The 15,278-nt window shown below is 17.9% G+C and overlaps 1 protein-coding gene across 1 annotated transcript in view; it reads right to left on the reverse strand.

Moving 5' to 3' along the window:
• Window positions 1-23: 23 nt before the first annotated feature.
• The window catches only part of PRSY57_1473300 (putative membrane protein), a gene marked incomplete at both ends in the record, with an annotated part of 15,741 nt that continues 486 nt past the window's right edge, over window positions 24-15,278 (reverse strand). The window contains 2 exons of the mRNA XM_012910329.2: window positions 24-14,324; window positions 14,934-15,133. Coding sequence (XP_012765783.2) covers window positions 24-14,324; window positions 14,934-15,133 — 14,501 coding nt within the window. The remainder of the gene's footprint in view (window positions 14,325-14,933; window positions 15,134-15,278) is intronic.

Raw genomic sequence — 15,278 nt, forward strand, 5'->3', positions numbered from 1 at the left:
TTTTTTTTTTTTTTTTTTTTTTTTTATATTGTGTTAAAAAACTTTAACGCATAATTAACACTATCATATATATAGTCAACATATATCTTTATTTGCTCATTATCATATTTTAAACTACTTGAAGAGTCACCATTTGATGGTTGAAAAATTGTGGAAAAATATTTATTAAGAGAATCATGATATTCATTTTGTATCAATGAAGAACATAAATTATTTATTTGTAAATTATAATTTTTAGGAGAATTAAAAAATAAATAAAAATTAATTTTTTCTTTATTCAGTTCCTTCTTCCATAGAGTTGTATTAGCATTGTTCATATTTTTATTATAACAATTTTGTTCTTCACAATATATATTTGACTTAATGGGAAAATGGATATTAGCATTTGATACATTTTTATTTGTAATTAATTTATTATTATTTATGTATTCGTTTTGGTTGAACACAATTTTGGTATTATCTTCATTTTTTTTATTATCATGATTATTTTCCTTATAAATGGATGTCTTTCTTTTATTTTTAATGATATGTAGAAAATCTATCATAAAGATATCATATTTAAAGAATGATTTATGGAAAAAATAATATTCTCTTATATATATTGATAAATAAAATTGATGTAATGTATGTATATGAATCATTAATGGGTGTATAAGTATAGTATATTTTATTGATTTAATTAATTCATTTATATATGTTAATTCTTTTTTTATTTTTGAATATAGGTTTTTAAATTGTGTAAGTAAAGTTTCTTTATCTTTATTATGTTGAATTGTTATATATTTATTAAAATCATTATTATTTAAGATTTTTATAATTTGAGTTAATATAACTAAGAGTTCAGAATATAAATAAAAATATTTCATATTTTTGTTTTCTTTTTCCTTCAATTGTTCTGTATAATTAGTATGATATAAATTATGTGTATTGTTTAAATAATCATTTTTTATTGTATTATCATTATAACTATATATAAGTTTTTTTTGATTTATGAAATGATTATTATTTATATTAGAAGTTTTATATATAGATGATACATTGATATCATTTATTTTGTTTTGGTTTTGGTATTTTTGTGTGTTTTTATTTTTATTTTTATTTACTTGTTCAATTTTTTTGATATTTTGCATTATATTTATATTTTTAAAGTATTCATATATTTCATTAAGTATATATATAAAGACAAAATAGATGTTGATATCACTTGATATATATAATATAGATTTTTTAAAAATGTTTTTATTTTTTAACAATAATAAATACAAATGTAAAATGGAAAATTTTATTAAAATTAATATGTCTTTCTTATATTGATTATGAATTCTTTTCATTTGTTTGGGTGACAAGAAAATAAAATGAAACCAGAAATTATCATTTTTATCAACATTAAGTAATAGATTTATTAAACGTTCATCTATATTTGAACAGTTTAAAAAACATGAATTGAAGAAAAGAATAATATAATAATAACAAATTAATATTGATATATTATCTTCTTCTTCTTTTTTTTTTTTGTCTTTTAAAAATTTTATTAATACATTGGATAATTTATATATATCATTTTTATTATCTATAAAAATCATATTGTAACTTATAAATTGTAATAATATAAACAAAATGTTCATGTCTCTTTCTTTATCTATTTTGCTTTTATTCACATGAACATAATTATTCACATGACTATTACAACGACTAACATTATAATTAACATTACTATTAATATTAACATTAACATGTGTATTTTTATTTATATTTCCATCTGCATATATATTTACATTAACATGGTTATTATTTATATTGTTAATGTTATTTATAATGTAGTTAACTAAAAAATGTAAAAATTTTGATTTATTAAATTGATTGTATAATTTTTTAATACAAGAGTAATATGTTATATGGTCATTTGACTTTTGTACATGATTTTTTCCTAAAACGCTTTTACTTTTATCATTTTTGAAATGATTAATTACATATTGTTTGAGTTTGGTATCTGTACTATTTAATGAATCATCTTTATTTGTTTCTTGATTTATGAAATGTGAATGCTTTTCATAAAATGAAAAGTCAAAAAAGTATGTATTCATAACAACTAAATAAAAGTTTAATATGACCATACCTATATATGTTCCATGTTCATTTTGTAACTTTAATAAATCTTCTACATAATTATTAAGAATATCTATACAATTAAATTCATTAGAACAAAATTTATATAATGTATTTATATCATATAATAAATAACAAGATAAAAAATGAAAAAAATTATGTATATATATATATGAAAAATATCCTATTTCTATATCGAAATTATTCATATTCTTTTTTAAAAATAATGATCTATGACAATATTCTTCTTTTAACTTATCACTCCAATAATATTGTATACAACGGAAAATATATTTTAATATATCTTGATTTGTAAAATAACGTAATTTTCCTAACAATATACAAATATACTTATATTTAAATATTATATTTGAAATGTTGTTATATATTTGTATAACTCGAAAGGAATTTATTGTATATAAAAATAAAAGTTTCTTATCTCTCTTAAACCTTTCCTTTATGTTGAAAAGTATATATATATGTCTATCTATAAGGTAATCCATATTTTCCATATTTTCAATATTTTTAATATTTTCCATATTTTTAATATTTTCAATATTTTCAATATTTTTAATATTTTCAACATTTTTAATATTTTCAACATTTTCAATATTTTTAATATTTTCAACATTTTTAATATTTTCAACATTTTCAATAATTGTATTATTTTTTGTATCGTTTGCTTCGGGTTGCAATTCAGTTCTTAAAGGAACATTTTTTTTATTCTTATCCCTTGAAAAAGAACATATAATTTTTTTGTTCTTCCTTTTTAAATAATTGCTAAACTTTTTACGTGTAGAAATATTTGTTTGATCTTGTAATTGGTTTTGCTTTTTGTGCAAAATTAAATTTCTATCATTACTACTTTTTAGATTTGTCATATAATTTTTTATAGGGTTATTTTTTTGGATACTATTTGTTTTCTTTTTCATTTCTCTTTTTAAATTCATCAGTTCTTTATACGTTTCATGTATAATGAAAAAATCCTGATTAAACAAAGTGGAAAAATGCTCTATGATGTGTCTACATATTTGTATTAATATATTTTCTTTGATTTTATAATTATTAGAATAATAATCATAAAAGAATAAAAGGAAAAATAATATAATATTTATTGTGACTTTATTTATAAAGGTTTTATTATTATCTTCAATGTGCAAATTAGAATATATTACATTTTGTTTATTAAGATCATAAGGAGAATAATATAAATTTTCACATAGTTTATTATGTTGTGTATTATATGTGATATGTATATTATGTGTATTGTAGATATTACATGAGTTGTCTACATTATGTATATTGTTATATAAACAATATCTATCTTTTTCATTTTGATTTTCTTGTTTTGTTAACTTGCTTTGAATATTGATATCTTCCTTTTTATATAATATATCAGAATTTTTTCTTATTGTCTTACAAGAATAATGACTATGTTCATGACTTGTCCTATATTGTTTTATACCATATTTATTATCATTTATAATATAAAGTATAAATAGATATATAATATTATTATGAAAAATGTTATTAATGACAACATTTTTTATGTTATGGTCATTATAATTATCCAAGAACTGATTGGAGTTATTTTTTTTTTTTATTAGATTTTGATAAATTGTATATATTATAATAGTATTATGATTATTTATGATAAAGTCCTTCTTTGCTTTATTTGTTATCTCTTCATTTGTTGTGTTATAGGATGAATATCCTTGTTTGTTATTTTCTATTGAGTTTATATAAATTATATTATTAAAGAAAGAAGGCAAAGTTAGTGAGTTTTTTATTTGTGTAAAAAAAATATTATATAAATCATTTAAATAAATATATATATAAGATATAAAAATATATAAAAATGTATGTATCATTTTTTCATTTTTTATTTTTTTGATATTCATAAGGTTTTTATTATTTATAACATATTTTAAATATGTCTGTAAAAGTTCATTATACTCTTCATAAAATAATTCATATTTAGAAAGTAGAAGAGATAAAAAATTTTTATCCTTATAACATATACTTACAATTAATATATAATAATAAATTCTATCATAAATTTTAGTAAAAATATTATATTCGTTTTTGTATTTATTTATTAATATTAAATTCAGGAAGTTATTTATATAAAATATATTATCTTGTGTAAAGTTTTTAGAAAAGACGTTATTATGATTTCTAATATGATAATTAACGTTCTTCATAATATTATAATTATCAACATGATGACTGTTAAATGAATTATAGTTCTTATTCTCATTAGTATTATAATTAATATTATTATTAATGTTATTATCCATATTATACTTTATATGATTATATTTTTGTTCACATATATTTGTATAGTTGTTTAATCCTTTAGTATGGTTATTAATATTGTTATTATGAGGATCATATATTTTGTGCTGATTTTTATTTTTATTTTTTAGAATATATATTTCATACTTATGTAAGTTATTCATTGTTTCTTGTTCATCCCAATATAACAACTTGATAAAAATTTTAAGGAAATATTTTTGGTAGTATGATGAGATATACATTTTGGAATAATTTTTATAAATATTTTTTTTATTTAAAAAATAAAATATTTGTTCACATAAAAAAACAATATTATCATTACACATATTGTTATGTATTTCATTATTAGTATTTCCTTTTTTATCATTTTTCAACATGAAAAAAAAAAAGGGGAAATGATCAAGTGTAAAGCTTAAAAGTTTAATAATCGATAAAAATAAAATTCTTATTTCTTCACAATTAGAACAATATAGATGAATCATACAAATATTATTTTTATTTATACTTGAATTTCTTTTTACACAATTTGCATCATTAAAAATATTTTTATATAATGAATCAGAAGATATATTATTATTTAAATATATATTTTGTGTATCTAAATTTTGATAATACTTTTCTTCTTTCGGGTTTATATTAATGTTTTCTGTTAATGAAGTTTGTATTTTTCTATACTTATTTATAGTATATTCATAAAATAATTTACAATAATTTTTGTATACATCTTGGTCTTTTAATATATAATTATATTTGTTTATATCATAACTACAACTATTACAATTATTGTTGTTATTATTGTTGTTATTATTGTTGTTGTTATTGTTATTGTTATTGTTATTGTTTTTGTTATTATTGTTGTTATTATTGTTGTTATTATTGTTGTTGTTTTTATTATTATTGTTTTTATTATTATTGTTGGTATTATTATTTTTTTTTATATTTTGTTCAATTTTATCCTCTTTCTTTATATACTCTTCATCACATTTATCATATTTATTTACATATGGTTCATCGCTTCTCACCTCTTCCATGTTTATGTTCTGCATATAGATGGCATATTTTAAAATAATGAAATAAATTTTTTTTAAAAATTTACAGACTTGTTTATCGATTATATAATATTTTAAAAAATAAACCAATAAGTGTTTCTTGGTATGACAAAAAAAGTTTTTAGTATATTCTTTTGATATTTCATATGATAAAGTTTGTATCATATATTTAAAAAAAAAAAGTAATAATTGTATATATAAACATTCAATAATTATATCATTATAGATATTACAAAAGTTGATAAATATTTTCATATAATTATTTAAAAAAAAAATTTTGAAAATGTCTAAATATTTAATATCATTATTTGTAATATTGTTAATATAATTTATATCATTTATATTTTGTGGATGATTAATAGATTTTTGATTTGTTGCTAAATTATAAAAAGAGTTATCACTATAGAAATTGTGATTTGACGATGTAATATTACAACCAAACGTGTTTATATTATTATTATTGTCATTGTTATATTTATTATTATTATTATTATTTTTACTTTTTTTATTTTTTATTTTTTTTTTTAAAATATTTATATTTTGTTTGGTCAAAAATAATTTATATTGATGTTGAATAAGAATATTTATGTTCATATAAGAAATATCATTATTTATCATATCGATATCTAAATAAATACCTCTTGTGAAAAACACATGTAACATACATAAAATATTTTTTAAGAAGAATATATCGATTTTAAGATATTCTTTTTCATGGTTTTGAAATGTCACATTTTCGATATCTATACCTTTTTCAAGTTCATACACATTAATTATATTTGAGTAAATATTATTATTATTATTATTATATTGTCTCAAATGGTTTGATGGGATATCTATATAATTTTTTTTCTTCTTCTTATTTTTAGTATATTTTGAAAGGAGAAAAAACAAAAAATTAACCAATATGGATATATTTATTTGTGATTGTTCATTTCTTTTCTTTTTATATAATTCATTTTTTATTAATAACTCATTTTCATAATTTTGATTTTGTTCCTGATTTTCAGGAGTTGAATCAATGTTTATAAAATGATCATAATTCTTATAATAATTATTTTTCATTTCGACATAATAATTTTTATTATTTTGTAAAAAATTATAAATGACGTTTAATGAAAAGTTAGAAATGATATTTTTTAAAATATTTGTATTAACAGATATATATAATAATTTATAGATAAAAAGACATAAGTCAATATTTTGGGAATTAAATTTTCTTATATTATTATATATATAGATTTTATTTTCTTTATGTTTTAATAATAAATGTATATATAGACACATATCTAATATACAGATAAAATATTCTAGTAATATCATATATTTATGCATAATGATGTCTTCATTTTCTCCACAATTATTATTATGTTCATTGTTATTATGATCATAATTATCTTGATTTTTATAGATCTCTATTATTTTATTATATATGAAAAAGGTTAACTTATTCGTGTAAGGAAACATTTCTGTGTATACAAAATTTATTACTTCTAATATGGGATTATAATCTTGGTCGAATAAATCATAAATATATCTTTTTTCATTTTTTTTATGGTGTCCTTGATCATATTTTTGATAATTTACAGATACATTTTTTATATTATTATATTCATTTTTATAATTATTATAATTATTATTATTATTATTATTATCTTTTGTATGTTCGGAATTATCATTTTCATCTTCATATTCCCCATGTATATTATTTTTTTTATTTTTACATATCAACTGTATATAGGATATATTTAAAAAATCAAAAAGACGTTTTAAATTATATATATATACAAAATTAATATTATCATATGTTGAATCATTTATAGGTGGGAATTCCTTTATTTGTACTAATATGTTAGATATGTTATTTGATTTATGCTTTGCTTGTTTTTCTTTTATGTTAGAATAACACTTTATATTTATAAACATATAAGAATGTTTATTAGTACATATTTTTTCTTCATAATTTATATTTTGATAAGTTGATTTGTATGTATTGTAATTATTACTTTCGAAGGGATGTGTTATATTATTATTTAAAATATAATGTGATTTTGAATTCGAATCATTATTAATATTTTGTACTAATAAATAGAAATATTTATTTATAAATAAATAAAATGACATAAATAAATTATTATTATTATATATTCCATTAAAAAATGTTAATTCCTTTTCTTTTTTATTCTGTGTTGTATCATGAAACATGTGTAAATAACTAAACTTTGTGGTAAAAAAAAAAAAAGACTTCAATTTTTTAATCATGAATAAAAAATTATTTCCTTGTAATTTTTTATATAACCATAAGGGAACGAAAAATACAATTTTGTTTTCTATATTATAAAATGATGTCTGTGTAGAGTTGTTCAAATTAGTGTGAATATCATTATTTCCAATGCCCTCAAAATCTTTTTTTTTTTTTTTTTTTTTTCTATATGTTCCATGTACATTTAGGTTAAAGAATGTTACATCGTGTTTTTTGACATATTGCATATTATATAGATTATGGATAATATTCATTTTTGAATTGACATTCTTATAATTATAGGTATCATCATGTACGTATTTGTTTTCTTTATAATTCTTATTATCATCATTATATTTATTATCACTATGAATATTATGTTCTTCAATTTTGTGGGCACTATATGGCTTATATGCACATAAATCATTAACATTTATTTCTTCGATTATAGAATTTTTAAAATGTTGTGAATTTTCATTTACTACAGATAATTTGTGTATATTAATCATATGTGAGTCCGCTTGTTTATTGATATATACCTTTTTGTCCTGGTCGAGATTTGTATGTTTATATATATTGGAGTTATCTTTATCTGATATGAATAAATAAGGTTCGAGAAATATTCGATACTTGTATAAAAGTAATATTTTTTCATCACATATTAAATAAAAAGATAAACTAAAAGACAATATTCTTATAATTTCATTATCATAAAAAAAGAAACAATATATGTGTGATAAAAAAAAGTATTTGTAATGATATATTTTTTTACATATATTGCTAGTTCTATTATTTGTTATAAGTAGGAGTATTATAATTTTTAAGAGATATATAAAGATTTCAATATTATATATATTAGTTTGTTCTTTAAGTAAAATTTCTTTTAATAATTTAAAATACAAATGTAATACTTTATTATAAATAAGAAGAAGGAAGCTTTCATAATTTTTTTTTTTTTCTTCATCATGGTATATATGAGAAGTAGTACAATTTCTTAGTATATATATTATAATATAATTAAATAGTTGTAATGAGCCATCTTCATTTTTACTATGAATACATACGTTTGATAACATATGCATAAGTATTTTTTCATCATAAATACATTCTTTATTTAAAAAATCTGTTATATAAATATTTAATACATTTGTATTATAATTCCAGTCACTGGAATATTTAAATATATTAGTATAATTTTGTATTTTATCTTTTTTTTTGGCAACACCTATATCATTATCCTTACTTACATTATTATTATGGAATATATTTATTCCATCCTTTGATTTGTAATTAACATCATAGATATTTCTCTCCTTACCCTTTTTTGACACATTATCTTCTTCATTTATAAATTGTTCTTTATTAAATTTCATCTGAAAATTATGATATGCTCTCCAAAAGATTTTAAGAGAGAAAGTTCTTTTTTTCTTTTTTTTTTGAAACAAATAGAAATATACATTGTGTATATTTAAGAAAATGTGCTCATAAAAGAAAATCTTCTGTTTAATGATGTCCTCATTTATAGAAATATGCTCCACCTTTTCTTGATTAAAATAGGATGGATAAAAATGATGTTCATATAAATAGTGCAAATTATTGTATAGACACTGTTCATATAATATGATGTATTTTTTTTTAACAAAAAATAAAAACAACATAATTCTAGAAAACATTTTAATATGAGATAGAATATTTATTTGTTTATTAATTATATTAATATTTTTAATATTATTCAATAGATCAGATAATTTATTTCTAACATTTTCAATTATATAACCAATGTAATAATCTCTTATATCTTTTTTTTTACTATATATGCATATTTCATAAATAATATCAATAAATTCGTTTATTTGATAAGACGTTAAAAATATATTCGAAGATGAAGATTCTTCCATATTATATGATAATTTATTTTGTATATCGTATAAATTATTTGTTGTATTTTGAGTGTTATCATATTTTTGATCCATTTTTATATATTTATTTACATCTTTACTAATTAATGGTATTTCCTTTATATTCTCCATATATGTGCATTTATTTCCTTCATTTACCTGATTTTTTAATATATTATATTTTTTTTTGTCATTTTGCTTATGATATTTATTTGAACTGGAATAATAACCGGTATTATTATTATTATCATCATAATTATCGTCATTATGATCATTATTATGATCATTATTATGATTATTATTATTATCACCATAATTATCATCATAATTATCATCATAATTATCATCATTATGATCATCATTATTATCATCATAATTATCATCATTATTATCACCATTGCGACCATTTTTTATACTTATATTTTTATTTGTAGTGTAATCGAAAGGATATACATTTTTGTAACATGTATCATTTTGTTCATCATAAAAAATGTCATGATTCTTTATATAATTTAAAGGTTGCTCATTATTATTCTCCCTGCCACCATTCGATAAAAGCTTCGTTTGCTCGTTATTAATATCGAAAACAAAATTAAAAAAGAAATAAATAAGTTCATTATTGTAACTATAAATTATTGAAATAATATTATGTAAAAGTAAAATAAAATTCTTAAACAATTTGATATATTTTATATCTGTTAAATTATTATAATTAATATATTGAAAATGATTATTTATTCTTAATATATTCATTTTATTAATATCCTTTAAAGCATAAACTATATATTGATAATTATTACTTATTTTATTATTATCTATATTGATATAATTTGTAAAAGAATTATATTCTGATGATAATAAAAGGAAACTATTAAATAAAACTTTTAATTTATTATCTATTAATACATTGATAATATTTTGAATAAATTTTTTGGAAAATTTAGCAAAGTCGTTTCTTGTAGAAATAGCATTTTTTATATCATCATTTTTGACATGATCACTTTTTACATCATCATTTTTTACATGATCACTTTTTACATCATCATTTATTACATCATCATTTTTTACATCATCATTTATTACATGATCACTTTTTATATCCTTATTCTTATCAGGACATTTTATATTTTGTCTTAATTTTTTATACAATATAACATGAAAGGGTTGGCAATACATTTCTTTAGCATTTTTATTATTATCCTTATTAAATCTATAAAATGGATATAAGGAACTATTAAAGTTGTATATGCTATTGGAATTGTTTATGATATGTGATTCATTTATATGATTTGTAAGATTTGTGTGATCTACACAATTTATACCATTTATATCATCTATTTTATTTTTTACACATTTTTCGTCGTGATTAGTAAACATAGGTGTGTTGCCCATTTGGTCGATATTTCCCTCTTCATCAAGTGTGCTGAAATATTTATCAACGAAATTATTCAAGGTAAAATAGTTGGTAGGTAAAAAGAAAAAGAAATGAAATATATTATTATAAATATTGAGAAAAGTGAATATATCTGATTCGCTGTTATTATTTGAATTATTATGTGTATTAAAAGTGTCCATGTTGTAATTTTGTATGTGATAATTTATTTTATCCCCCTCATCAATGTTATTATTAATATAATTACTATCATTTTGATTACTTTCATTTTGATTACTTTCATTTTGATTACTTTCATTTTGATTACTTCCATTTTTATTATTTCCATTTTTATTACTTCCATTTTTATTATTTCCATTTTTATTACTTTCATTTTTATCACTTTCATTTTTATTACTTCCATTTTTATCACTGTCATTATGATAATTTGTAGTTTCATATGTTTTATCATAGTCCATAGAATCATTACCCATATCTATAAAAAACATATTAACTAATACATAATAATATGATAATAAATCATTATACTGGTTATACACTTCATTATCGTAGAAAAAAAAAAAAATTTTCAAAAAGTACAAAAGCTCATTATTATATATATTCAAGGTAATATCAAATAAGAACGATTTAAGAAGATGTACTATTTTTATGTTTATTTTTTTCATTAATATAAAAGATACAGGAGTATAATTAATAAATATACATAATATTTTTAATATTTCTATTTGTTTTTTACTATATTTATATGTATATTTGTAAATATGAGATTTATCAGAAAAGAAATCAATAGTAGAAAATCTATTCATTTCTTTTCTTGAATCAGTATATGAATAGGAATCATTTGATGACCCACTATTTTTTGATACATCTGAATGATATGATAAATTGTGTATATGTAAGGAAGGTTTATGTACATTTGAATAATATTCATCCGATGGATCATTTTTTATATGATAATCTTTTTTTAATATTTCTTTCAAATTATGATTTTTTTTATTTATCCTATTTATATTGTTATTATTATACACAATATCATTTTTATGATTTTCCTTTTGAATGTTTATTTTGTCATACATATGTATTTCCTTAATATAATTTAGAAAGACTTGAAAATGTGGATCAATTATTTTTTTATTATCATTAAAATAATGAATTAATATATTATACAAGAAATCATATATAATTATAAAATTGTCTAGAGGGAAATTTAATGTAGAGCAATCTTTACGTACAAGATATATTTTGAAATAACTATTTTTTAATATTTCTAATATATAAAAAATGATGAACTTAAAAAAATATATGCAACTATTTTTTGTTACAAATAAATATTGATATATATCGTTTGGATAAATAATCATATTTGAATCATGATCATCTTTACCTTGAACTTTTTTTTTTAATTTATTAAAATAGAAATTGTTAATATTATTTAATAAAATTATATTTTGTTTTTCTTTTGTTTTGAAAAATTTAGATATATCATTTTGGTTTTCATCTTGATTGGATGATATAAAATTGAAATAATTATTTTCATCACTTTTTATAATATAATTATTATTATTATTAAAAAGTAATAAAAGATAAAATAGATTTTGTAAAAGTAGAAAAAAAAAATTATTTAAATATATATTACATATACTATTACAAAGACATCCTTTATTTATATTAATATATATACTATATACTATAATATATATTATATATGATAAGTTGTTTAAAATGTTATGAATATGATAAAAATCATTGGTTATATTATTTTTATTTTCTATATAATTTTTATATATATAATGTATATTATATGAAAGTGTATATAAAAATTTGTAATTAAATAAAAATAAATCTTTATTAAATATATATATGTATTCATTTAATATTTTATGTATCTCTTTATGCATATATATAAAATCATCAACACTAATTTTTTTTTTTATAATATTCATACCTAGAAATTCTATATAATTGTATTTTATCTGTGTGTGATAACAGAGGATATTTATCTTATTGATAAAATTGTTAATTTTGTAATATATATTTTTATTATATAAATATATATTTACATTTTTATATTTCTCCTGTGTAGTTGGATAACTGAATATATTTTTAGAATGAATATGATTATTATTATTATTATTATTATTATTATTATTACTATTATTATTATTATTATTATTATTATTATTACTATTATTATTTTTTATTTTTTTTTTTTCTATACCTGTGCATGATACATCTACAGAATTATTACTTGTCTCTTTTATTATTGAATTATTATTACTTGTTAATTTATCGTTTCTTTGATATTTATCTAGAGTATTATCCAGAAGAATATGTTTATCATCATTCATTATATTATTTATGTCTAAGAAATTTTTTTTAAACATTTCAAAGTTATCAAAAAAATTATATAAGTAGGAAAATATATATCTATTATTTATGCATTCCATATCTTCATACATATTTTGTTCTGTGTCTTTTTTCATTGTATATATCAAAGAGTTATCTGCTTTTATTTTATTTGTTTTATATTTTTTATAATTAAATAATAAATGAATACTATATTGGTATATTTGATTTTTAAGAATATATAAAGTATTATAATATTCAAAGTCATCAGTACATAAATAATTATTTTTTGTAAATATATTAATATAATTATTTTTTTTCATTATTTGATTAATATTTTCTATTTCTTTTTCATCCATTGGATTTATTTTAAAAGTCCTGGATGAATTTGTATAATCAGTTCCATTGGATATATTATTCATTTTTTTTTCTATATTATTATTTTGATAATTTCCCCTATGGGTTGTATCATAACTATCGATATTTGATGTATTACTTTTTGACATCTTATCTTTTGGTGTATATTCTTCTATATCCTCTTTGTTATTATAAATGATTGCACTATGAGTTTGATAATCTTGTTCGATCACATCATATGTATCATATTCTAAAAGAATATTATTAGGGTTATTAGTCATATTATCTAGATGTATACTATCATTCTGATCTTCTTTATTCCTTTCAGTTTGCAGATTATTATCAATTGTATTACATGTATTGGTAAGATTATTATATATATTATTGAGTTCATTCAAAATATGAACCACTTGAGTATATTCCTTATGACTATCTTCTATAGCATACTGATGACTACTTTTTTCAATATCCTTATCATCTTTTGATGATAGTACCTTATCGTTTGGTATATTTTTCCTACTCTGAATATAATTATTGGATTTGTATTTTTCTTCATTGTTTTTAAAGTGAACTAGAAATTCATTAATAAACTTGTTTATATCCAAATGTTCGAATTTTTTTTTAATATCTTCATCCTATAAAATAAGAAGAAAAAAAAAAAAAAAAAAATGAAAATCAGGAAAAACAAAAGGGAATAAACTAAAATAAAATGAAATAAAATGAAATAAAATGAAATAAAATGAAATAAAATGAAAATATAACTATATATATATATATATATATATATATATATATATATATTATATGCATATGTATATATATAATTGTATATTAATGAAGGATAAAAAAAAATTATTATTTATTTATATAAATATATTTTAATAAAAATATTTAAAATGAATTATACATATTTCTATATATATAATATATATGTGTGTTTTGCACATATATATAGTGCAAAATAACTTTTTACATAAATATATTAAGATTCTGTACAATATGGATTGATAAAAATATAAATATTTTTTTAATTACATATACACACAACAAATAAAATATATAACGGAACAATATAATATACACTATAAAAAGAAATATATTAAAAAGTAAAATAAGTAAATACTTTCTATATGTATTTCATTTTTTCATTTTTTCATTTTTTCATTTTTTTATTTTTTCATTTTTTCATTTTTTCATTTTTTCATTTTTTTATTTTTTTATATTTCATTATTATTTTTATGTACCTTTATAATACATCTTAAAAATAACAATATATCTCTCAAATTTTTTAAAGATATAAATGCGTTTCTGTCATTGATATAATGAAGAATCATATAAAAAAAATAATTTCTTTTTTTTAAATCTATATCTTTGATTATATTCTTTTCATATTTTTGTATGAGCATTATCATAGACCTATCTCTAATATCATTTATGTTATGACCTATATATTTGTTTATGGAAAAAGAAATAAAAAAAAAAAATGAAGATAAAATATTGGAAAATATTATATATATAAATATAAATATAAATATATATATATATATATATATATATATATATATATATGCATTATGTATTTTATACTG

The sequence above is a fragment of the Plasmodium reichenowi genome, chromosome 14, assembly GCF_001601855.1.
Source record: "Plasmodium reichenowi strain SY57 chromosome 14, whole genome shotgun sequence".
Classification (NCBI taxonomy): Eukaryota; Apicomplexa; class Aconoidasida; order Haemosporida; family Plasmodiidae; genus Plasmodium; species Plasmodium reichenowi.